Consider the following 23,156-nt stretch of genomic DNA (forward strand, 5'->3'; position numbering starts at 1 on the left):
TAACCTATAACACTACGCCCGGATTTGGAATGTTAACCTTCTCGCGTTAGGCTGCCCGCGGTTAGGGACCTTGTTGCGATTGTTTCTCGTCACCGATCTCTAACCCTACTTTACTTATGCGCTACGGAATAACAATCGCCTTCGCGCCGTACAGTACCCGCTGAAATGGTGCGTTGCGGAAGACGTTTATCTCGCTCGTGTATGCGGTGCTTGCCGAAGCCAATCGATCTCATTCTTCGATCTCTAACCTTATCCTTATTGCACGAAACCCTCCAGCATCCCGTCTCGAAACCTCGAGCCGGGCCGGGTCCTTCTTATGCTACCCGTTCTGCGAGCGCCCTCTGCGGGTCGTAGGCATTAGGCGGTGTTTTTGTTGTTTCATTTGTACATTTGTGTTTCCGCCTCGTGTCGACAGGCTGTGCCGTGGTTCAGGGGATGTATTCACACCTTCCTGGCGCCCTGTCGGTTGACGAGTTGCCGCAGTTTTGACAGCTCCGTCTGCAGATTCTGGTTGCAGTCCTCGAGTGACTCGACCCGCTTGCGGTAGTCGAGATTCTCCGAGACCAGTATCTCAACTCGGCGCTCTAGCTGGTCCATGTACTCCTTTTTCTTCCTTCGGCTTTCCTGGGCGGAGATCTACAAAGCAGAAAGAGGGTTGTTACATTAGTTCCATCCTAAGTTCGCCCGAAGGAAGGAGATCTCGTGGTACATACCTTATTCTTGATCTTCCTCCGGATCTTCTTGAGAGATTTTTCCTCGGCCTTGGTCAATGGCAGCCGGGTCGGGATCGGATAGCCCTCTGCTAGCAGTGTTCGCTTTTCTTCCTCCGTCAAGATGAGCGTTCCAGTGGAACCCTTCTGTAAAGCCCAATCAGGAGAGAATTGATTAGAAAATGAAGACCTCCAGTTGCCGCATCCTCGAATGTCGTACCGGTTGACTGCTGATGAGCGGGGTGTGGATGGGCTGTCTCGTGGAGCTGGTAGCCGATTGGGAGGCAGATGGCGATGAACCCGCAGAACTGTGGTGACTACCACCGGATACCTGGCGGGAAGCTGTCTGGCCACCGGCTGTGCTACCGATCGTAGAACCAGCACCGCTAGTACTTGCGTGAAGTGACGTTCGTCGGCTAGAAGCTGTCGAGTTGGCACCGCTAGATGTGCTTCCATGGTCGGTTGGCGGGGACATGGGTGAGACGTGATGTTCCGGGCTTTGATTGCCCTCGGATTCGTCGCTCGGGAGCGAAGAAGGCGGTGTCGGTGGCAGCCCAAACCCGGATGATTGTGGCTCCATCTTGATGTTCAACTTGGACATCACGAGCTTCTGCTGCTGTTGCTGCTGCTGAGAGGTGGCACCTTGCTGCGGAATGCCGGTAGCGATCATGATCTGCTGGTTTTTCAGCAGACTTTGTGTTGCGGGTGACAGTTGGAGGGATCCATTCTGTAAGGTGTGATGCAAGATACGTTAGTAAGGGGGTTCGTTCTGTCATTTGGGGGCCCTGGATATTAGGATATTAATCCTTCAGACATAGCAACATAACCTACCTTATGCTCGAGCACGAGATCCGAATGCGAGAAGGCAGCCATACTGACGCCTGAGACGGTGTAGTTGTTCATCAGGGATCCTCCGCCTCCTTCACTGCCGCCTCCACCACCACCGATGCCACCACCCGCACCGATCGGTGATGGCGGACAACTTGAGCTCGGTGACAGCGGTTCCTCCTTGACCGTCGTCTCGTCGATGTCAATGTCCGAGGCGATGCTGGCGGATGTAGACGAGGACGAATCGTGGCAGGAAGATGATGAACCGAAGCTCAGCCCAACACTGGCTTTCAGGCTCTTCAGGCCTACGATGCTATCCTTGAGGTTGAGGTTATGGTTCACCGCGAGATGGTTATTGTTGTTGTTGTTGCTGGTGGTGAGGAAGCTGACGCCATTGCTGGTACCAAACACACCGCCACCGGTCAGCATGGACTGCGCGTGCTGAGACTGGCCATTGTTGCTGCCAGTCGACAGGAGTCCACCACCACCATTAGCAAGCAGGGACATCCCGGCGAAGGTTGGCTTGCTGTCGCGGGTTTGCCCGTTCACCAGCAGGGAGTTCGCATTACCACCCTGCCTGTGGATGATGTGCTGATGTTTGCTGTTGCCATTCATGCTGATGACCGGGTAGCACTCCTCGTCCATATCTGCTGGGAAAGCGAATAAAAAACCGGAAGTAGGAGGGATATCATTAGACAACCTGTTCACTGCTCATCGACGGGTTGGTGATGTTGGGATGGGGATAACAATAAAAGGAGGTCGTCCTCCCAAAACCCACCCACACGTATCGATCGGGTTGCTCTGGAGTGGGCACAGACATTACACACACACACACACCCACACACACACAGAGGGGACAACGGCAAGAAATCGAAACTCCGCGTCGGGTCAAACAAATCGGCTGCATCACGAGCAACTGTCAGTCGCAGTAGGCCGCGGTCTCATGTTTTGACAGGTGCGCTCAGCAGGCGAGAAAGCGAGCGTTTTTCGAATTCGGAGCAGTAGGTTTTATTTGCACGCGTGCTGGAAGCAGGATTTAACCATCGCCACCACTCTGGGCTGGGGGAATTGAATCGCCGGGATTGCGCCGTGTTACGTAAGTCCGGGGTTTCCACGGAAAAGCTGGCAGATTGGTTACGGCAACGGGAAGCCATCAACGGTGTATGTTTGTGTGGGAAGAGATCGCTATATTGGGACCACATTTTGGAGCACGGGCGTTTCGAGATGGTCTAACGAAACTGCGCCGAAAGCATGCTGCTGCAGCTCTTCAAATATTTCACCCGTTTCGCTTCGGGGCGTTTGGGCATGGAATCGATGAAGAAAATTGAACACTCTGGCAAACATATTGAAACAACAGCTAACAGCAGTTGCTTAAATAAGGTCTTTTTACCCCAACACTTTCGTGGAACTGTACCACTAGGTCTAGTGACTGTTTGCATGAGTGGGATTTATAGCATGAATAAAAAAAGGTTTTATAGATGGCGTCAGTGATTGAGCTCATACTTGGTAATATGCCCGGGATGGCGAGATGGATGAATTTTCCTGCTATCGATTAAAATGTTGCGACACATTCCTAACAAGGTCTTCCCGCGACCCGGAACTTCACACATAAAACAGGCTAGCGAGCAAGGTGTAGAGAGAAGCAAAAAAAAACATAAATGATATTTAATATGGACGATCGTAAAAAAAACTCGCTAATGAGACGATCTTCACCGGTTAAGGATCACCGATCGAGACCGATCCGGGTACGGGTCAGAAAGTGAGAAGGGATATGAAAGAAACACCGCTCCGAATACCGACAGGGGCGCCCTTTCGGGTCGCGATCGCTCGTTGGAGAATGATTATGATCGCTTGGACCGCGCTGGTATGGCCCGCGAAGAATGTCCACCCCGTAGCTGGGGCCAGTTTTTTCTTCTTCTTCTTCCTGTCACATCCACCATCTCCCGGTAACGCCCGGGAGCTCGTGTGTGCAGGTGAAAATTATCTTCATCTAATTAATAACCATAATAAATCGCGACCGCAGCCGTCGGCCTCGGACGCGATGGCGCAAGGGATCCAGAGCGGGAGGTAAAAAAACCCGTTTCGGTGAGGCCAGACGAAGGGCAGAAAATCAGCGCGCGATTCCTTCCCTAATTGAATGATTACAATGTGCAGTCACGGAAGGGCCATCGGTCGGAAAATGGTCGTCGGCAGCGAAAGTTGTCCCAACCAGGTGAGCTTTCCGGGCTAATTGACAACTTGCTGGGTAGGCTTTTCCGACGAAAAGCAACCCCAATGGTGACCGATCAAGTGCGCGCGCGCGCCCTTTCGCTCGATCCCGCCAGGTTCGGTGGTGCTCGAAACGGAAATTCATTAAATTTTAATTGAAATAGTTGCGATTCCAAGCGCTGCAGCGGACCCAACTGACTGAAGTAGGTTAGAGCGGCGTTGCGTGGTCGTCGATCGACCGCATCCAGTGACATTCCGTCATCGGATGCACTTTTACACCACCACCATCATCATCATCGCCTGCGTCTGCAATCATAACCATCATCGCGTCGGCATTGATGGCGTTGGATTAGGTGCCCCTTTCAACAGGTCCTGCTTCGCCTGAGCAACCGCAAAACCGACCCGAAATGACGTAAACCACACGAAAATGACGCTCCTTCGGTGATGGCTTGACGTTTATTGAATCCATCTTCATCATCGACGTCAGCCGTGAGCTGGGCGCGAGAGCTGGATGAGTCATGCTCGAAGGACACCTTCGTGGGGGAGCTCCCAAGGAACCGCATTGGATTGATTTGCGATCGTCATTAGGCAATCGTTTGGCATGTTTGTGGTTTGCAGGTTAAGTTTTTATCGATCAAAAAGCTTGCCCTAGTCTAGCCCTGGTACTAGTTGGATTAGGAAACTATCACTCTCACACCGCAAGTAGGGACGCAAATTTCCACCTCACAGCTGCCTTTCTTTCCCCCTTTTTCGGTCACTCAATCTCAGCTCTGTTTCGGTGGTTCAGCTCCTGCGGATCACGTAAGCCCACCGCACCCGGTCGTTCACGTCTCGATTTCGACACTTTCCAATATCACCGAAGGTGAATTTATTTTAATTCCACCAGCCGTTACCGTTCCGTCTCAGCGCGCATGGTGGAGAGAAAACGGATGGTAAAATGCGTCCCACTCTCGGTTCGCCACCCGTAGCTAATCGTCTATTGCTGGGAGCTTTTTTTTTTCTTTCGTCGGTGGGATGCAAGGAAAACCTCCCCCTTTTGTCGCTGAAGAACGCGTGCATTCTTCACGAAGGGGTTCGCGAGCGTTTCCTCGAACCCCCTGGTGGCCGTTTTGAGGGTGGTTAGAAGAATCGCTTTTCACAAAAAAAGCAGTGAAAAATACGCTCAAACGGTAAAAACGATCATTCTCTCTCAGGTGTGTGTGTGTGTGTACCGTATGGCCGTTGAGGGAACAACGCACCGGGAAAGCCGCTCTACCGGAAGACGAACGGAACGATCGGCGGGGAAAGGGGCTGGGAACGCGGCCAATTAAATGCTCATTAAGGCGCATTTTTTTCCACATGGAAATGGCCATTTCGGGCGTGAAACCGACGGATGACAGCGGGTGTGCTTTCGTACAGTTCAAGAACCGAATGAGAAACAATTTACGACTGTGCGTCAGGCAGAAGTCGACCAGAGTGCAGCGCTAGAGTACAGCTATAACAGCTTTTTTTCATAGTTCAGTTTGATTTAACATCCAATAATGGGATGTGTTTTCTTTTATTGAATTTTCCGCAGCTTGAAATATTGATGTAAAATTGTTAAGCACCACGGATTGCTCAACGAGGTGAAAGAAAATTGGCAGGGTAATTGTTTTATCAAAACAAGACGGTTGAAAAAAGAGTGCCTTTAATGCCTCCGTGTCATTAATTTGAGGATCGTTTCCAGATGTTCGCAATTTGTGTTTTTCCACCTATAAAAACGAACCGTTACGGGTGTCGGCAGAGCGAATGTAGCCAAAAAAAAAAAGGAACCAAAACGGTGCACTCTTCGATAAGCCGAAATATCGAGTGCACGACTCGTCGGCCTCGGAAAAGCCCAACCCCTCGTGGCTGTTTGCTTTCATTTCCATTTCGCGGGCCCACCATCATAAATTGAGAGCCATTTTACGGCCCCGCAAAGCGAATGGGTGGCGATTGTTCCATTGTTCGAACCCGGTCAGTTACTGCAGCGGTGCAGTGGCCAACCGCCACTTCCGGAGCACCCTCCTTTAAGGGTGGAAATGTCTTTCGGGTGGTGTGTTCCGGAGATCCATTCTCTTTCTTTTTTTGTTGCTGTTGTAGGTGTATGTCTGTGGCGTTGCTTTGCTGCCGCTTTCGATTATTGGCGCTTTTCGCGGCAATGATGGGGGCTTCAGATGCTGCTGCACTTTCGCTGGTGGTGAAGTTTTCACCACCGTTTGACGGATGGACCCAAACGCCATCAGCATTTTCATTGTACTTGTCGCTGCATCTAATCTTTACCATTTCGGCTCGCTTTCCTCTCGAATGATTTGCGCCCATCTTTCGCGGCCGGTGCCATATGGTGGCTATCGTTTGGGGGTTGTTTTTTTCTTGTTGTTGCAATTTGCCTCCAATCGGCCCCAACGACGAGGATGACGAGGTATTTTCCTAACCCGCCTTTCTTCAAATCATCAAAAAAAACCGCGAACGCGATGATAAAAACAAACCCATTCACCTCACCACGAGCGAGCCGCCCCGGTGGAAATGTATCGGTGGGGAAAAGGAGGGCAAGTTTCGCCCATAAATCGTGGCGCGTTCAATGAAACGGGACTGGAATGCATTCCCCTTCCCCTACCGCATATCTCCACCACCATTCCCCCGCGAGCTAGCACCGCCATTTTGTGGTTTACCGGCACAAACGCGGCCAAGGGGCTTCTTTTTCCGCTTAGCGTGCGTTTGCTAGACCCAGCACATTTTTCCTCCCCGCCGCATTGCGCTGGGGTGCGTTTATTTTCATGTCGTTTTCGTTTTTCTATTACCCCCCCCCCCCCTCCCATCGCCTCCCCTTGTACCGTCTTTTGTCGCTCTTTTGCACTGAAGAATGCGTCTTGACACATTCCGCACGCCGCTCGGTTGTAGATTCAATTCCACCGCCGAACAATTGCGCTGGGGCATTTTTTGTTGTCTCCTTCTTCCTTTTTTTTGCAACAATGTTGGCTCACCGCTTGCAGGAAGTGTCAGTGCTGCAAACGTTCCACGATGTGCCACGAGGGAAGGTCGAGGTGTGAAGCCAACGCCACCCAACACCAGCGGGCCCATTTTTCCAATGGGTCGTGGTGGCGTTCAATTTTCCACCGCGATCGCGAGGGAGCACACATCAGGAAGGTTGGGTGGTTTTTCCGTTTCATTTCGATCCACCCGCACCCGCGTGTGGCCGCATTCGCAATCGAAAGTGAGATTTATCGCATGAAAGCCGACGGATTAGCGATCATTCAGCCGCCCTTGCACACGTGCTGCGGTATAGTCGATGTAACAAATCGTCCAGCAGGAGGGAGTGCTGTTTCATAATCCGATGCACCCAAGGTGGCTGACAAGGGGTGGAGTGTGGTGACAAATGCAGGAAAGGGCCGTTGCAGATAAATCATGCGATGCGAGAGCGCGCGGCTGTGCAATTATTGTCATTTTCAGAGTGCCGCAGCCGGAGCTTGGTTGCGCTTCCTCTTGCTGTCTCTGTTTTTTTACCTCCCTCGTCTTCTTCTTCTTCTTATTTTCGCTCCGATTGCACCAAGAACCACCCTTCCGAGGGCGAGGAGATGAGATGTTTGATTGATTGCACTGCCAGCGCGGACAAATAGTACACGGGAACATATGTTTTTATATCCTCCCGAGTGGGGCTGTTATATCCAAGCGACTAATCCAATAACAACCACTCGATATTCATGCGCGAGATTGAACACACACACAAAAAAAAATGTGAAGCTTATGATTTGTGCACCAGGAAAAGGGCAATAACGCCGTATAAAAGCGATGGAAGCAAAATCGCTAATCCCCCACACCCAACAAACCCACAGCGAGCGGCGCGTTTTTTGTGACGCTTTTATGAACGCGATCGAGCCAATTCAAAAGTGAAAAGACAAACACGATTTATGCGATTTATCCTTCGCCGGGATCTAAAATACGTGCGTAGGCCGCTCGCGATAAATGCGTGCTTGTGCGAGCGCGTAAAGGAAAAAAAAGAGGCCTGACATCCGCTTGGTTCCGCCATAACTCATCGAGGACGGCTCCGGTTGAACTGTTGCTTATCGCCCGTCTACATCTCGGAAGGCGTACGGCTATCTGCCAGCCGGTCGATCATCATTAAGAGCAATCGCGCGGGCTCACTCTCTCTCTCTTTCTCGGCCGCAGGATTACCTCGTGTGGGGTTGCGATGGGGCGGACCGATGTCGTTTGGCGACATTTTTATGGCTTTAATTGGCTGTAAACACGTGCTAAATGTCCCACCAACGGGGCATGCTTGGGATCGTTTCGAAGAGCACGTCGAGGAGCGCTTCCCAGAAGGAAGTAATCGTCCACCAGCGGGTTAGTGTTAGATGCGTTATTTCAAAGCAATCGAATTTTAGGAACACAATAATAGGTTCATTGGCCAGATGGTGGCATAGATAAATCGACTGGTTTGAGTAAAACAAAAAAAAAAACGAACGCCAGCGGCAATAGAAAGACCACCAAGAACGTGCCGGAATTTACGCACCTTCTGCTAGACCTGTGAACCGCTCGGTCACGATCATCAGCCACTCCCTTCGCTCCAAAAGCAACGCAATGGGTGCGTGCGAGGTTGAGGGTTTTTTTCCCCTTCTTTCGTTTCGCTAGTGTTTTAGGTTATCCAAAGCTATGACTCAATCGCATAGCTCCGAGGGTTCGTCGCCTGTTCCAACCAACGATCGAAGTCTCCTCTCTAGCGGGCGCGGGAAACAGACGACGAAACTCCCGCCGGCTGGATTGCGATCGAGCGTTGCCCCGAAAAGAGAACCGACGAGATTGCGATCGCGCAAGATCACCAGACGATAGTGCGCCCTCACACACACAAACACACCCAACCCCTGGAGCTGAGACCACCCTTTTCGAAGGGAGGACGAGAAAATTGCCCCGACCGGGCTGCTGCGGCATGGATCCGTCCCGAGAGTGCAGCACGAGCGGTTGTGCCATTTATTTCCATGAATGAAATTTCATTCAACATCACCGCAAAACGCGGCGCGTTAGGAAACGGAAAGGAACGCCTCGTGGAAGGCACGATCGGCAAATAGGCCGCAGGCTAGCCATAGTAACAGGCATGCAATCGAGCCCCAGAGATCCGTGAGACACACGGGGCTAGGTCTTGGGAGATGAAAACGAATACCTGGGAAGAAAGCGCAGAAATTATGTCAATTGTTTTTCCAAGCGCAACATCCTCCCCACACCCCCACGCCCCAATTTCCGTGGCCAGATGCCCACCGCCGGGATGGTGTGTTTACTATTACTTCTCGGGGATTCGCTTTTTTTTGCTCCTTCGCCTCGCGGAAACGCTGGTAGATGACGAAGGGCTCGTCGGTCAAGCATCTTTTCCCTCCCCTAATGGTGGTGTTTGGTTTTCGACGTCCCGTTGACCAGCGGAACGTTAAGACCCATTCCCATTCTACTGCCAGGGCCAGTTCCTTGGACATGTACACACACCGACACCTCGCTAGAAGGGCTGGAGCGCTTTGTGGGGCGCTCATAAACGCGAAAGAATGGATGGTAAAATAATAACTATGATATCGGGAACGGGGTGAAAGAGGCGAGCGGTCGGGTGAAATGTACGTCAAAAAGGAAATTGTTCTTCTAGCACCTCTCTCAGGGAACAGTCAACCTGAGACGGCGCTGGTACCATTTGCGGTGTCGTTCCCGGGCTGGGAACAATAAAGCCTACTCAAATTTCTCGATCGAGTGTCGTTGTTTTTTTTTTGCTCTTTCCGCAGACGCAAAGAAGACAAATACGCAGGCCAGACCTTGAAATTGAGCTGGCCGACGACATTGGTACTATTCAAAACAGATACCAGAGGTCGTTTTAAGGCGCCATTGAGCGAAAGAGGCTGGCTTGTAAATGCGTATTAAAGAAATGGAAGAATGTCACTATTCCGAAGAAAACATGTTGACTTCATTTTTTTTTATAATCAATTTGAAACACACGCTGCGCATAACTGTATTTCAGTCCTACTAATGTAAAGAACGATTCCTTCAGTTATTGAATTTTTTCTGCCCAGCACACACATAAAAAAAATCGAGACCAACACAAAAGTTCCCAATAAACCTGTCAAATAAAAGTCATTAAGCAAATGAAGGAAAAAATATGCGAATCTTCGCTACCGCCAAAGGCGAACGCGCGGGTTGTTCTAGATATTGGTCTCCTTCGGGGTTTTCACACACATAAAGAGCTAAAAAAAAAGCCCCATTCTACCAGCAACGTCACCGATCGGTCGTCGATCGAAACCCGCGCCACTTGATGCTTGCTTCTTTTCGCTCATTTTGCTTAATGTTTCGGAATTTTATTACCATCCCGATACCCTCCGGTGAAGCCGATGGCCAGCAGTACTATAAAGCCCGGCAAACCCGCTTCCAGCCGGGCTCGAAGGGCTTTGCTAATAATACGACACACGGGTCGCGAGTTGCGCGGGCCCCAAAAATGCTTCAAAAGTCAAAAGATTCGTTCGACTTCATTAACATATTTGCTAAGCCATTAAACTGTCCGGTTCTTATGTGCCGAAAAGCAAACAAACGGAATGAAATAAAAATTTCATATCCGCGCGGAGCATCGGCCGGTGGAAGGGTTGAAGAATGAAAAGCCATAACAGCAGCAGCAAGAACAGCAGCAACGAAAAATCCCGCGGCGAAAACGTGTGTGACACACACACACACACACACGCACGCACGCACTCTCCGGAAAGTCAGAAACGTGATTCGGGGCACCGAATTCGACGAGAATTAAAACCAATCCTTCGCGAGACACCGGGGAACGAGTTTCATCGCGAGGTTTTAACTTTTCTCCCGCTGGTAGGGAAGAAAAAAAGGAGGAAGGAGCTGGTTGGACACGCGAGGCCTTCGGTCAGCATAATTTCGTTTTGCAAAAGCCCGGGCAAAGGTCGGGGGCAGAGCGGGCGGTACACAAATTCGCAAATAAGTTATGCAATCTGGTCGAAAAATTTTATTGTTTTCACTTTTGCGGCCACTGCACGCGCGCACGCTTGTTTTAGTTTGCGCGGCCGTTTTGGGTCGGCCCATTTTCGCCTGCGCCCTTTTGGGTGGTGGGGTGCGGAAAGCGGGGTTGGGTGGAAAGCGCGTCGGCGACTTCACGCGTCAGGGTTGGCGGTTTTTCATTCCGAGGGTGGAGGCTTTTTTTTTGTATCTTCGCCCTCTTTTCGAGCGTTCTGCCGGCGGTGCGTTCGTTTGTCGCATTATTTTTCGTTCGGGCGATTGGTTGGCGGATTTTCGTGTGCAAAAAATAATGACAAAAAAGCGCGCACACACACGCATGCACACACCTACCGCTCGTTGGATTTCTTCCGATTACGCGAATTGCGCGAAATGTCTTTTTATGTTCTTTCCCTCGAGCCACGTTCATTTCTCACCGGCTGCGGGAATGCTGAAAGTTCAACGAACCGTTGGCTTTTGCTTGCGGTGTGACGTTTTGTAAAAAAAGCCCAAAATTCGGTTGCTGCAAGCTTGCGTCAACCCTTAAAAACCTCAAAGGGGTGAGTAGCTTCAGCGCGACTGCTCGAGCTGCTCTAGAAATGCGCGATGGAAGTGGTTCCGGCATCGACAGCAAAACTTGCTTCTTGCGCGCTTCGTGGCGTTGGGAGCAAATTTGGTGGAAATTTAAATTTATCACGCACCCTGATTAAATTTGTCACTCGCTTTCGTCCCGTGATTAAGGCGTTTCCACGAAAGTTTAACGAAAATCCCCCCAGAAAGGCTCTTCCTCAGCCAATTTGTCGATAAGCTAATCGAAAGTAGGGAGTTTGCCTTGAAGGTGGAGAAAAAGTGGCAGCACAAAAGAAAAAAAAACACTACATTGTAGCGGTATTTAGTCGCCTCGGCTCCATTGGCCCAAATAGCAGCTAAATCAGCTCCCTTCGCGCCATCCCAGCCACACCGAGGAAGCGAAACGATGCGAAACAAATCACACGAAACGATCACACCTCCCGGACGGTGCCCGCGGATTCCGAGCACGTATTATCTGCGGCCGTTCCGTGGTGCGCATTAATTCGTTGCGGCATGCGGAATGTTAAGATTCATTGATGGACGATCTCTCGATGATGCAGCTTTCAGGGGAGGGATGAGCGTGGTTCAGGCGATCGCGCACCCGTTCCCGGGAGCTGCAGAAAGCTCTAGGGAGGAACCATTAATAGAGGATTAGCAGCGTGCCAATGGAGCGTGCAGAATGTGTAGTTCTGCTGCTGAGTTCCTGCAAACCAGCGGTGATAGTTGTAGCGGCATAAAACGGCTCTTGTTCCGTTCATCCTTGAGAAGCGGTTTTTTCGGCATGCAACTCGAGTTTTTTTTATTTGGTTTGCACTGCACACCTGCATTGTCTTACAAAATGCTATCTGTTTGAAAGATTGTCAATTTTTTGTGTCATAAATTGTTGCAAATTAACTCACAAAAAATAAAGACCAACTCAATTTAATAAAGCAACCACCCAAACGAGCTTTTCGGAGGGCTTAACGGAGAGTGGAGATATTTTTTGCCCCGCTACCTTTCGCTCTCTCACTCACTCCATCTCGCTTATCGCGAACAAGTTTAGCGACTATTATGACATTTAAAGACAACTTTCGCACCACACCGTCGTGCGTCGCTGACATTTTGACGTCGCCATGCTGCGCGAGCGATCGCTCCGAAAGGCGCGAAAGGAAAACGGTTAAGGCGACGGTTGCGAAAAGCAGCAACAAGAACAACACAAAATCACCTATAATACAGTAACTAGAGCACACGACGTCTTATTTTTGCGTAGCGGTGTTCCTTTTCCCCGGTTCCCGTCAACCGAGCTGGTCTGGATAGGGGGTCAAATTTGTCACACCGATCACGTCCGGGAGCGGGAACTGTGAGCTGCTGACCGAAGTGGCTGGTAAGACTCGTTCGCAAGCGTGTTGATCGACCGCGATCGAGAAAGCGCAACCCCAGGCTCGAGAAAAGCCGCACGATCGCGGAGCCATGCCACTCGAGACGCTCGTTTTTGAACGAGCGAATCAATCGCTACACGGCCATGGTGTTGGCTGATTGCGGCTGGAAATGACTCAATCCTGAGTCATCGACTTCTGGAAGCTTGGATCCGGAGCGCCGGCGTGAGTGGCGTGCAATGCGTCGGCTCGAGCAGGATTTCCCTTTACCCCCAGGCAACCCAATCCGTGTGCCGAATCGATTGCAATCGCATAGATTAATGTTTTTTTTTTATTCGAGCGCGTACAATCACCTCCCCCTTTTGGAGGCTGAGTCACTGAGGGTTGTCGAAAAAAAAAAATGGAAAAAGAAAAAGCAAATGGTGCTCGAAATGGGGACACTTACCTCTCTTGAGTGAGGGCGTGCGAAAAAAAAGGGCACCGGTTTTGATCGAACAATGCCCGAATCGATCACCTTTAGGCCGGCGTTAGATTCCAAACACCGATATCGATCGAAACGATCGCGAAACCTGCGATCCATCTGCGTGGAAAATCCCTACAAGCAGGACTCCTCTCCTCAGCGAGAAGAGCACGACGAGATCGAGCGATCGTGCCGAAGAGTGATTCACGTTTCGGCGTAGTCGCAATCAATTAACATCTCATCTGGCATTAAAGCCGTCTCGAGAGGATCTCCTACTTGAGGTCGTGCAGCTACTCGAGATCGAGCACCACGGCGCAACAATGTTGCTAGAGGAACAGCAGGCGCCTCCATGGGTTGGGAAAACCCTCCACGGTGAGCCCTGAAAACCGGTAACCAGCGTGTGAGTTAGACACGCCGCATGCATGACACCATCCAGTTGAATGACGCTACACAGCGCTCGTTATTAGCCGCGTCGGTAGGAGCGACAACTTCACTCGCTATTAAATAATTGTAATCACATTCCGTCTAACGATTATTTGATACCATTTACCAGGGGGCGAGTAGTGAACCATAAAACGAAAACCCTAGTAAGTTTCATTCACCCTACGGGACTGTTTGTGATGGACTGTGGGCAAATGAACTACGATCGATAGTGAGGTTTGCTTTAAATCGTTCAAGTTCGGGGTCTAGCGTGGATGTGAATGATTTTCCCTCACCAATTGCTCCCATTCCCGAGCGCAACCTTGCGCTGCAACAGCGAGGTGAATGTTCGATAACCTTGCCGGCATCTGGGTGCGGTTCCCTTTCACCATTCCCGAAGGCGCGTGAATTCGCGCAGCAATTAGCACAAATCAGCGAAATAGGCAAATTTTTAATCTCCACCGGGTGCATAGTGCGGCACAACGCGCAACCACAACTTAACCCCATCCGAGAGGGCAGTAGAGGGATTAGATTACACTGCTGGTCGCGTTGGTTGGAGTGATCGCCTAAAGGAACGAAAGCACAATCTACGGCGGCTCGGCAGCGAGTGAGAGTTAGCTGACACAATTAATAAAGGAGTCACTCTCGATGGTCTGCAGCTGCAGCCATAAATGCAATCGATCTCGCGTTCAACAGTGATCTGGAAGCCCTAGCTCAAGTCTCACCGGACGCACGTGTGTGCATGCGCAATGAACGAGTGGTCAATCAGACAACCGCGAGGCGGAAATGTCGTGTTAATCGAGTGGCGCATAATTTGCGAACGCTTGATACACGCCTAGCGGGCTCCCGAGAACGAACAAGTCAATCAAGCTGGACAAATGATCTAACATTTTCGCGCTAACTGCGACTCGACACGGAACGCCGCAAAATCGATGCCTACGGATCGAAGGCCAATCGACAGGATCGGTAGAGAATATTGCTCCAAATGCTACGAAGCTCGTGTATCGTTCGATGAATTCGCTTCCCTCGCAAGGAACGCCCAAAGTATTAGATATCGCTCGAGCTATCACCTGGGCAAATATTTTCCAAAGTATGGTCCCCCTATCCGAGGTCTCGCGGTGCTTTTCTAGAACGCCTTTCCAGTGGAAGGAAGTAAAAAAAAGCCCATAAAACACACTCGCTAGTGGTGTGGCCTCGATGCGCGTCACTTTGCGCCTCCATAGCCTTCAACGGGAGCCTTCTCGCGACACACCACTTGACAGTTGGTTCGTTTGTGTCCCTTCAGGGGTGGAGTTTGCGAGTTCCCCAGCAACAGTGCGAGTGTTGATCCAAGTGTGCCGCATGTTCTGGTGTGGATTACGTAAAACCTTCAGAAGCCTTCGTCCGGGGCACCCGGAAACGGGCACGTGCGTGCTCGCGAGAGCAAGTGCACAAACTTACCATCCATCTTGTTCTGCAGGCTGTGCGGTGAATCGGGAATCGTATCAGGCAGGGACTCGCCGTCCGAGTTGAGACTGTACGAGTGCTCGGTTTTGATCGGCATGCACGTCCCGATGGCCGCATCCGTCATCAGCTTGTCGTTGAGGATGACCGGTGGTAGCTTCGAGTGTGGATCCATCCAGTCCTGAAACTCCGGGTAGTTGGACATCTTGAGCGTGTCTTGCAGGTTCTGTAACGGAAAGCGGAAGCGGAAAGCGTGACGGTTAAAAACAACTCGAAAGCCAATATTGACTGTGACCGGTGACCAACTGTGCAGCCCTATTTGTTTGCGCGGATGTAATGCGCAAGGGCGATGACAACTCCCAGCAGAAGGTAGTAAGGGTTATTTTTGCGCTCATTGCTTTTCTTTTCGCTCGCCACCACACGTCAAAGATCTCACGTGCCGCAGCTCAGCGCGGCTATCAATTATTCATTCGGCGATGGTTCGCAAAGAGCAGGAAAGAATATCTTACGATCGAAATTATGCCGATCGCGAACCGGTGGACTTCAATGCGCGATCAGACAACAAACCCGCCACTCGATCTCGCGAGCTTTCATCAGTACGTCATCGCTCGCTTACTGACTGCATTACGAATCGAGGTTCTTTCAATCGTTGGCGGTTCCGTTTTTGAAGATCACACGATTCCCTAATGCGGCACAATCGCGGCATCGAGTTCGCGAGCACCTGCCGTTCGCGAGGTGCAATGGGACAAATGTTGCGGCACATTCATCTCCAGCGGTTCGGTCCATTTCGGGAAGCTCGCTTAAGTAGTTTGATCGATTTCCAATCTATCGATTCGACGTCTTTCACACGCCGTATGGCGCCAGTGGGCAATTTGTCCCCGCCTGCTAGAAGCCCCATACCGAGCGCTAAATTCTCACATTCCAATGCAAGCGACAAAGGCGCTCTAGAGTGGTCCTAGGCTGGTCCTAAAACCCCAGGGAAGGTCGAAGGGTTGGGCAGCGATTCATATAGCCATCGGGTCCCTTTAGGGTGCATGCCGTGGTATGAGCTTAAAGTAATTATCCTCAAACAGCTCGCCGACTGCGAATGCGCTGCCGCCAGAGGAATGACAAATCGTTTGCGGCCGCGTTCGAACCGACGCAAACCGCCGTCGTTCATTAAAGTTTTATGTTCTACTCAATCGAACATAATTGAGCCCTTTCGGTAGCTTTCAATCGTGTGGCGCTTCCACTGTTGGGATTTAAATTTAAAGTGCATTATGAGCCCTTTGCTTCCCAACAACCCCATTCGAAAGTCCGTGTCAACGGTTTCGTTTTCTCTTGTTTGTTATTCCCTATTTTTTTACTGCCGCTCACATTCCAACCCCATCCCCCCAATAGGGGTTGGACGGGGGATGATGATGGATTTGGTTTAAAACAAAAGCCAAGATTGAGTCGTTGTAGTTTGCCGCCCGAGGCGGAAGCACTGCCAGCCTGGAACCGGTCTCATTCAACTCGTGGCTCAGAAGGCGTTGTAGGAACGAACCGAAACAGCAACAACGAACAAAAAAAAAGGTAATACAGATCTGCTTTCGGATTGCATGGGTAACGGTACAGCGATTTCCCCTCCCACTGCTCCCCCCTACACTCCCTCCCACTCACACTCCCTCTGATCGGACACCGCTCACATTCCCCAAAACGGCACATTCCCGGTCGCATTCCCAGCGTTTCCATTTTACGTCAGCACGCACGCAACGACTCGGGGGAGTCGAAGAGTCCTCGCGTTGATGAGAGGTTTTCCCATTTTCCTGGTTGCCCTTTTTTGTGCGTGCGTGTGTGTGTGTGTGTGTGTGACCTGTGGCGAGAGATTCTTAAGCGCGTATGCGCATGGGCGAACGAATTACGCCTCCCCTTTGAAGGCGTCATTAGCATACATGCGTAGACACCGGGACTCATATTAGTCGGTAGGGGTGCGTACCTGCACCTGCCCTATGCTATAGGTTCCAAAATTTCTCCCACGGACGTGCGGGAAAAGTGGCCCTAGTGGCGTTGATTCGCCCAGCTCACTCACTGATGAGGTGCATTTGGGAAGCAAATTGGCGCACGTTGGTAAAGGCTTTGATGCGTACGTTAAAAAGGTGGTGTATATATGGCACACGCGTGTTCCAGAATGTGGCTTGAACGATGGCTAGTTGGTTAACGAGCAGCTCAGTTCAATTTATTTTAATCGAAACTTTGATCGCCTTTCGCCGGGTGTCAAAAAACCTTTAGAAGGCTCGTAAACCAAAAACAAAATAAACAGCCAAAAAAATTCGATCATTACCAGCCAAAGCACGTCCCGTTTGGGGTATTCTCAAGAATGAGGGAATTTTTTGTTTCCGCGTACAAATCGGGACATCGTAAACGGGATCGAGCTGCGTGACCCTTTCGAGGTTGTGTCGTTTTTTTTAGAAGGGATCTTCGAGCGCGTCGTCGTGGAAAACCGAAAAAGGACCAACGATGCTGAAGCGCACGAGAACAAATACCGTTTGAAGAAAGGAAAGGTCGATGCATATTCTCCCTGAGCCCTTTGTACGTGCGTTTGTGCGCGACATTTCGATAACGGTGAGCGTGTTTGTGTCGGTCCCGCACCAGACCACCAAACAGGTAGAACTACTTTCATTTTCCAAACCTGATATCCCTTTTTGCGCTATCACCACCGCGCAGGGCACGATGCTTCATCCCCGTTCGGCGCGTGTGTGTGCCCTTTCTCCGTTGGAACCCTCTTCGATCGAACCGATCCTTCCCTTTCACCCTTAGCTCGCGAGAAGGATTGGTGAGAAGGCCCTTTTGCAGTCGCCCCAGCATTGATGCCCTTCGGGCGAGTTGGTGTGAACAAAACGGTCCGCATCGCGCGTCCCTTCCATAGACGGAGTGGGTTCGCTTTTCTCGAGCCACCCTCGATCGCCTTCCACCGTCCTAGATCGACCCAATAAAGGACACACGGTCGGCGAAAGAAAGGAGCATAAATTCGGCTCTCACGGAAGCTGGTCGACGCGTATACGCATATATCTCGTGACTTTCTTTCCGTCCTTGCGCTGTTTCGGGGATTTTCCTGCAACCTTTGCCTGCTTCTTGCTCTCGTGCCTTCATTTTGTCATCCCGTCCGGTTCGGTTGCCAGTTAATTCGGCGGCTCAAATGAAAGAAAAGCGCAACCCAGCGCCGGGTGACTGGCGAGGGTTGTAAAAAATCGTTCGATTCGTGGTCGACCCGGGCGAGGTGAGAATCGAGGATCGAAGCGAAAGTAATAAACCTCACCTGGAAGGGGTGTGTACGGAGGGTGAGTGTACTTAACAAGCCACCGAATCGAAGACGAAATGTGGGGAGTTGAAACCGCCGAAGAAAGGAAGTCGAAAGCGCGGAGAAATACCGAGACCGATTATCGCTTATTATTTTAGCGGTTTACGATTATGATTATTAAGAAGGCACAAAACAATCTTATTAATCGTTACCGTGCGTGACCGGGAGCGTAGGGTTGTGGTATTTCTTCCTTTCGATCGTGTCCGTTTCGAGCGGTGAATTGTCCTGCTAAGGGAACGTTTTCATCGATTTAATTATGCACTTTTGGAAGACGAAGGAGCGCATTTTCTCATGCCACGAAAAAGGACTTTGTAGCCCCAATTATTTTTTGGGTAGATCTTTTATAATGGTGATGTCCTATTCGACGATCACGTCTGACGGATAGCAGATCCTTTTTTGTTTCGAATCTGGTTGAAATTGATACACTTTTTATTCAGTTACACAACTCAATCTATTTCAATTTCAAAATGTCCAAAGATTATTAGGTGGTTGCATTATTAGGTTTTTTGCTTTGGAAGATTTCCATTTTTCCGATCGTTTAATTTATCTAACAAGACGTTTTTGATTCTTTTTATACAAGTGGTTTTTAACAACTACAAAAAACACCAACCCCACACGCTTTTAATCGTCTAATCTTTAATTTCAAATGCTTAATATTACATTCGCCGTCGATCACTTGGATCTGCTTTGTGATCTTCGAGCAAGGGGTTAAATAGGTACGTGGGGTTGAAAGAATGTTAACCACCCAATCTATCTCGCCCCTCATGCCCCTTCCTCCACCCATTTCTCGTCCTTCCCATGGCCCTTAAACCATCTATTTTAATCTGCGAGCATGACGAGCGCAGGAACCGGCGAGCAACAACGAGACCATCGATGGTTTGACTTTCACTCCTTGAAATATTCCGCCTCACTTAAGGCAGCATTTATCTCACTCACTTTGCTCTCTTTCTCGCGTATGTATCGGTTCTTGGGGGCACACGTGTGCGCGCGTTATCCTCCCTCAATTTCACCCCGATTTGCGCGAACCATGGCCGCGTGTGCGATTTGTTGATCGTGAATCAGCCCCATTGGGGTGAGCTCCACCCTGCGAAGGGCTAGCCGCCAAGAACCTCACCCCCCCGGAGGTGGGCTCACCCCGTCACGCATTCCGCAACCCTTCGAGGCACCGGTTTGATCTCGCGCACCCTTTGCCCGGTGTTGTCATACATCGCGCTCGAGGCCAAAGGCGATGATTTCGTCGAAAATCTATTTCGTTGGCCAACTGTGACCTAATAACAAGGCGTGCAGGTAACAGAGAGAAACAGCGAGAGATCGAGAGATAGAGAGAGAGAGAGAGAGGTCAATTCCGCTGAAACGCGAACGAGCAAACTCCAAGCGACCAAGTGTCGAGACGCGTACCAAAGGACCCCGCACGTGACACCGCTGCGATGCTGCGTACGTTTCACATTTGACCTAAAAATTGCCCTCCGGAGGGTGGAAAAAGAAAAGCACTATTTACCATTCGCGGCCCGTGCGGATTTGTGGTGCCAATTCCGTTTTTTTGGGGGCTCTCCTTCCTTCAACCGATTGCACAACCCGAACCGGGGTGTTCGTTGCGTGTGTGTGTTTGAGAAAAAGAAAAAAAAAGAGCAGCTTATTGGGAACCGAGCCCTCCGGACCTTAGTGGACGGGAAGAAACCAATCTTTCGGGGGGCCGGAACGTTTACGCAACGCCCTCTCGAAATTGCAGCCATTCGGAGGGGTCCCCCAAGACCGGTAGCGGTCTCGAGGCAAAAAAAAGCTCACTTTCATTCGCGAACCGTTCGCTCATTTGTCCCGTTTCGCGCAGTTAGTTTACCACCGGTTAGTCCTTCGGGGTTGTAAATTGTGGTTTTTCTCTTTTCCTACCAACCAATGGGTGTTTTTTTTATTTTAAAGACAAATATTTACTCCACTTGAGCAGCATTGTGCTGGTAAGGCATGAAGTGTGGCGAATCTTCCCTATCACACGCCTCAAAGTAAACCATAAAACCACAAACACCACCACCGGGTGCAGTTTTTGGGGATGCAAATCGACGAAAAAAAATCCACTAACACCGAAAGTGAAACTTGAAAGCCCGTTTCCTTTCGTTACGAAGGCGTTTGTGTTGACATTTTGGGCCGATTGTAAGGGAAAGGCGAAAATCTCCTTACAGCGCACCCGCGGAGTTGAACGAATTTTAAACAAATGCGCCTTCAGCCGGCCATCATTTTTCACCGAAAAGCTCCCTTTCGCCAGTGGAAACCGGTGTGGTAATGTGCCGTTCGTTCGAGGGAGTTGCAAACCTCTGTTTTTTTTGCGCTCTCCCCCGTCGCTTAGTTTCGCTTTCGGTGAGGCATTCGAATCTCGTCAAATGTCAAACAACCGGCAGTGAATCACACTCAATTGGCTCGTTTCGCTTGCCTCGTGTGAGTCGCGTCGGCACGAATCATAATGAAAGCCACGCACGATGCGCCGTTCAAACCCGCGTTTCCTTATTATCGACCCGCGTGTGACGATACGCTTGGGTGGGCCGACCAAATTGATGACACATTGTGCGCGTTGTGCTTTCCCAGCTGCGAATTGCTGGTTCGCGATGAGACGAATAAACGTAGATTCGCTTCCTTCCGTAACGGCGCACTATTTGCTCCACAAATTAACGAGCCCAAAGTCTGTCGGGTTTCTCGATCCCCGGGTTTTTTGGAGCCGATAATGGTCTCGCAATCGATTTTTTAGCTTTTAACCACCCGTTCCGCGCAAATCAGGCCAGTTGGGAATCATTTTTCACCCGTAAAAGAAATATTACCGTAGCATTAAAGTGATTAAACTGCAACTATGGTTCCCAGGAGCGCCTGGTGGCCCACCCCAAAAACTGACCCCGGTTGCATTAATTCTTCCCCGGCCACGGATGCGCTTTGTGCCGTGTTATTAGCAACAATAAAATAAGCCGCAACAATCCCGAAGGGCTCGGAACGCCAGCGCCCACTGACCCGGGAACTTTCGGCGAGGTCTGTTGGCCCTTCGCGCTGCGATCGCGCAGCATAATTTGCATATTATCCCTTCACTCGCCGCCAAAGCTCTGGTGGCTTTTGTCGTTTGCGCGCCAGGAGAGGTCGCGCGCGCGCGCTCGCGCACAAGATCGCAATCGCGATCGTCACGCCGCTCCTTTCGCTGCACCGAAGGGCGCCTTTCGAACCTGAACGAGGGGTTGCAATGAGGCGATGAGGAAAGCGCAAGAAGGACGAGAAAAAATGCACACAGACACACACACGCACACAACCGTATCGATCTGGCGGGCTTTCTGCGCAAGATTGATCGCAGTTCGGCCGTCGGCGACTTGACGATGAACGGCGTGTATAATTAATCGTGATTGATTTTTCGCCAATAGCGTCTGTTGGTGGGGCCGAAAGGATGCCGGGGCAAGGATCGCCACGGAATGGTGTGGCGTTTTTTTTTGTTGTTCGCGCAGGGTGTGGTGCCCTTTCCGGTCGGTGCCCGCGTTTCATATCTTTATTGATATTCGGCCCTTTCTTTATTTAGCGCTGTTCTTTTCTTTTTTATTTGCTCCCTCTCTTTCTCTCTCTCTCTCTCTCTCGCTAGTTTTTGCTCCTTTTGATAAGCGGTGACTTTCTCCTTTCATTTTTGCATTTTAACCAACGTTCACAGGAGAACGGTTGGGGTGTTTAAGTTTGCTAGTTCCTTACCCTAGTGAAAAAAAACTCCGAGCTTGCCAATTGTAGCCGGGCGTGTAATTTGGATCCTTACCTAATAATCGCGGACCCTCGCTAAATGGGTGGTTCTAGAGATCCGGTGCAATTAACCGACCGATTCGCGGGTGGTTATTTTGAGCTCGTTTGAAAGGCACCACCGATAAGACGGGGTTGCTGGATTACACCCAACCACACGAGCTGCATCTTGCTGATGCATTCGTGCACTCTTTCTCTCTCTCACTCTCTCTCTTCTTTTCTGTGGGGGTGCAATTTGCAATTGCACTCCAAGCTGTGGTTGCATGCGCGATGTTTCTTATCGGTCAAGGGTATTCGGCGTGCTAGAGAGAGTGCTACAAGATGCTTTATTTGGCTCGTGAGCGAGTGTTTGCCGGTTGATTAAAGATTCTCTGAGACGCTGAAATACACACACAAATGCATCCCGGGAGAGGGTGGTGCAAACCCCTTTGGCCACGGATCCTCCCTTTCAGATCATATGACTCTTTGAGATTGTTTGCTTTCGTCGGACGGAGCGTTTTTTTTTTGCACGAGCCAAATTCATGAATGAATCTTATCAACGGTTGGTTCACTCGTTGAAGAGCATACGAAAAAAGGCTACGTATGAGCATACTCCTCCATTTGCTCTGTCACCATGAATCATTGCGAGAATTTCGCGTTTTTAAGGAGCGCTACTCAGTCCAGTTATTATTTGCGCAAACACACCACCAAAAGCTTGACGCAGAAGAGCAAATGGAACGGTTATCTGCATTGGCCTACACTCGCTTTCGGGTCGCAAATAAACCGACCTAAATCCCACAACCCACTGCGATGACTCACGCTCGAGTGCATAACGCGCCTGCGCAATGGCATTAGCTGCGAAATTGCAAACAGTTGACACACGCGCCTGCCCACTGTCGTGCCCCTTGGTTTTTTTCTCCCTCCCGTCCAGCTTCCGAGCCCTTCTAGTGGTTGCATTTCTCCGTGTGCCCTTCGCGCGGTTGTTCCGGTGCAGGAGAAGTGAATCGAACAATCGAAACAACGCCATTCGCGCATGAGTATAACGGTTTCTTGGTGCATAGTGCCGCTTACTTTTCTGTCGCTCCTGGGAAGGGAGGAGGGCAAATGGCCCTTCACCCCACCCAGTACCTTGCTTGGGAAATAGACAACGGCCGCAGGCG

General features: G+C 50.5%; 1 protein-coding gene across 1 annotated transcript in view; it reads right to left on the reverse strand.

Annotated features, from left to right (window-relative positions):
* Positions 1-441: 441 nt before the first annotated feature.
* LOC128722095 (cyclic AMP response element-binding protein A) overlaps positions 442-23,156 on the reverse strand; it is an 81,606-nt gene continuing 58,891 nt past the window's right edge. The window contains exons 2-7 of the mRNA XM_053815925.1: positions 14,952-15,180; positions 1,664-2,185; positions 1,542-1,630; positions 931-1,437; positions 714-857; positions 442-636 (exon numbers count right to left, since the gene is read on the reverse strand). Coding sequence (XP_053671900.1) covers positions 442-636; positions 714-857; positions 931-1,437; positions 1,542-1,630; positions 1,664-2,185; positions 14,952-15,180 — 1,686 coding nt within the window. The remainder of the gene's footprint in view (positions 637-713; positions 858-930; positions 1,438-1,541; positions 1,631-1,663; positions 2,186-14,951; positions 15,181-23,156) is intronic.

This window comes from Anopheles nili, chromosome 2 (assembly GCF_943737925.1).
Source record: "Anopheles nili chromosome 2, idAnoNiliSN_F5_01, whole genome shotgun sequence".
NCBI lineage: Eukaryota > Metazoa > Arthropoda > Insecta > Diptera > Culicidae > Anopheles > Anopheles nili.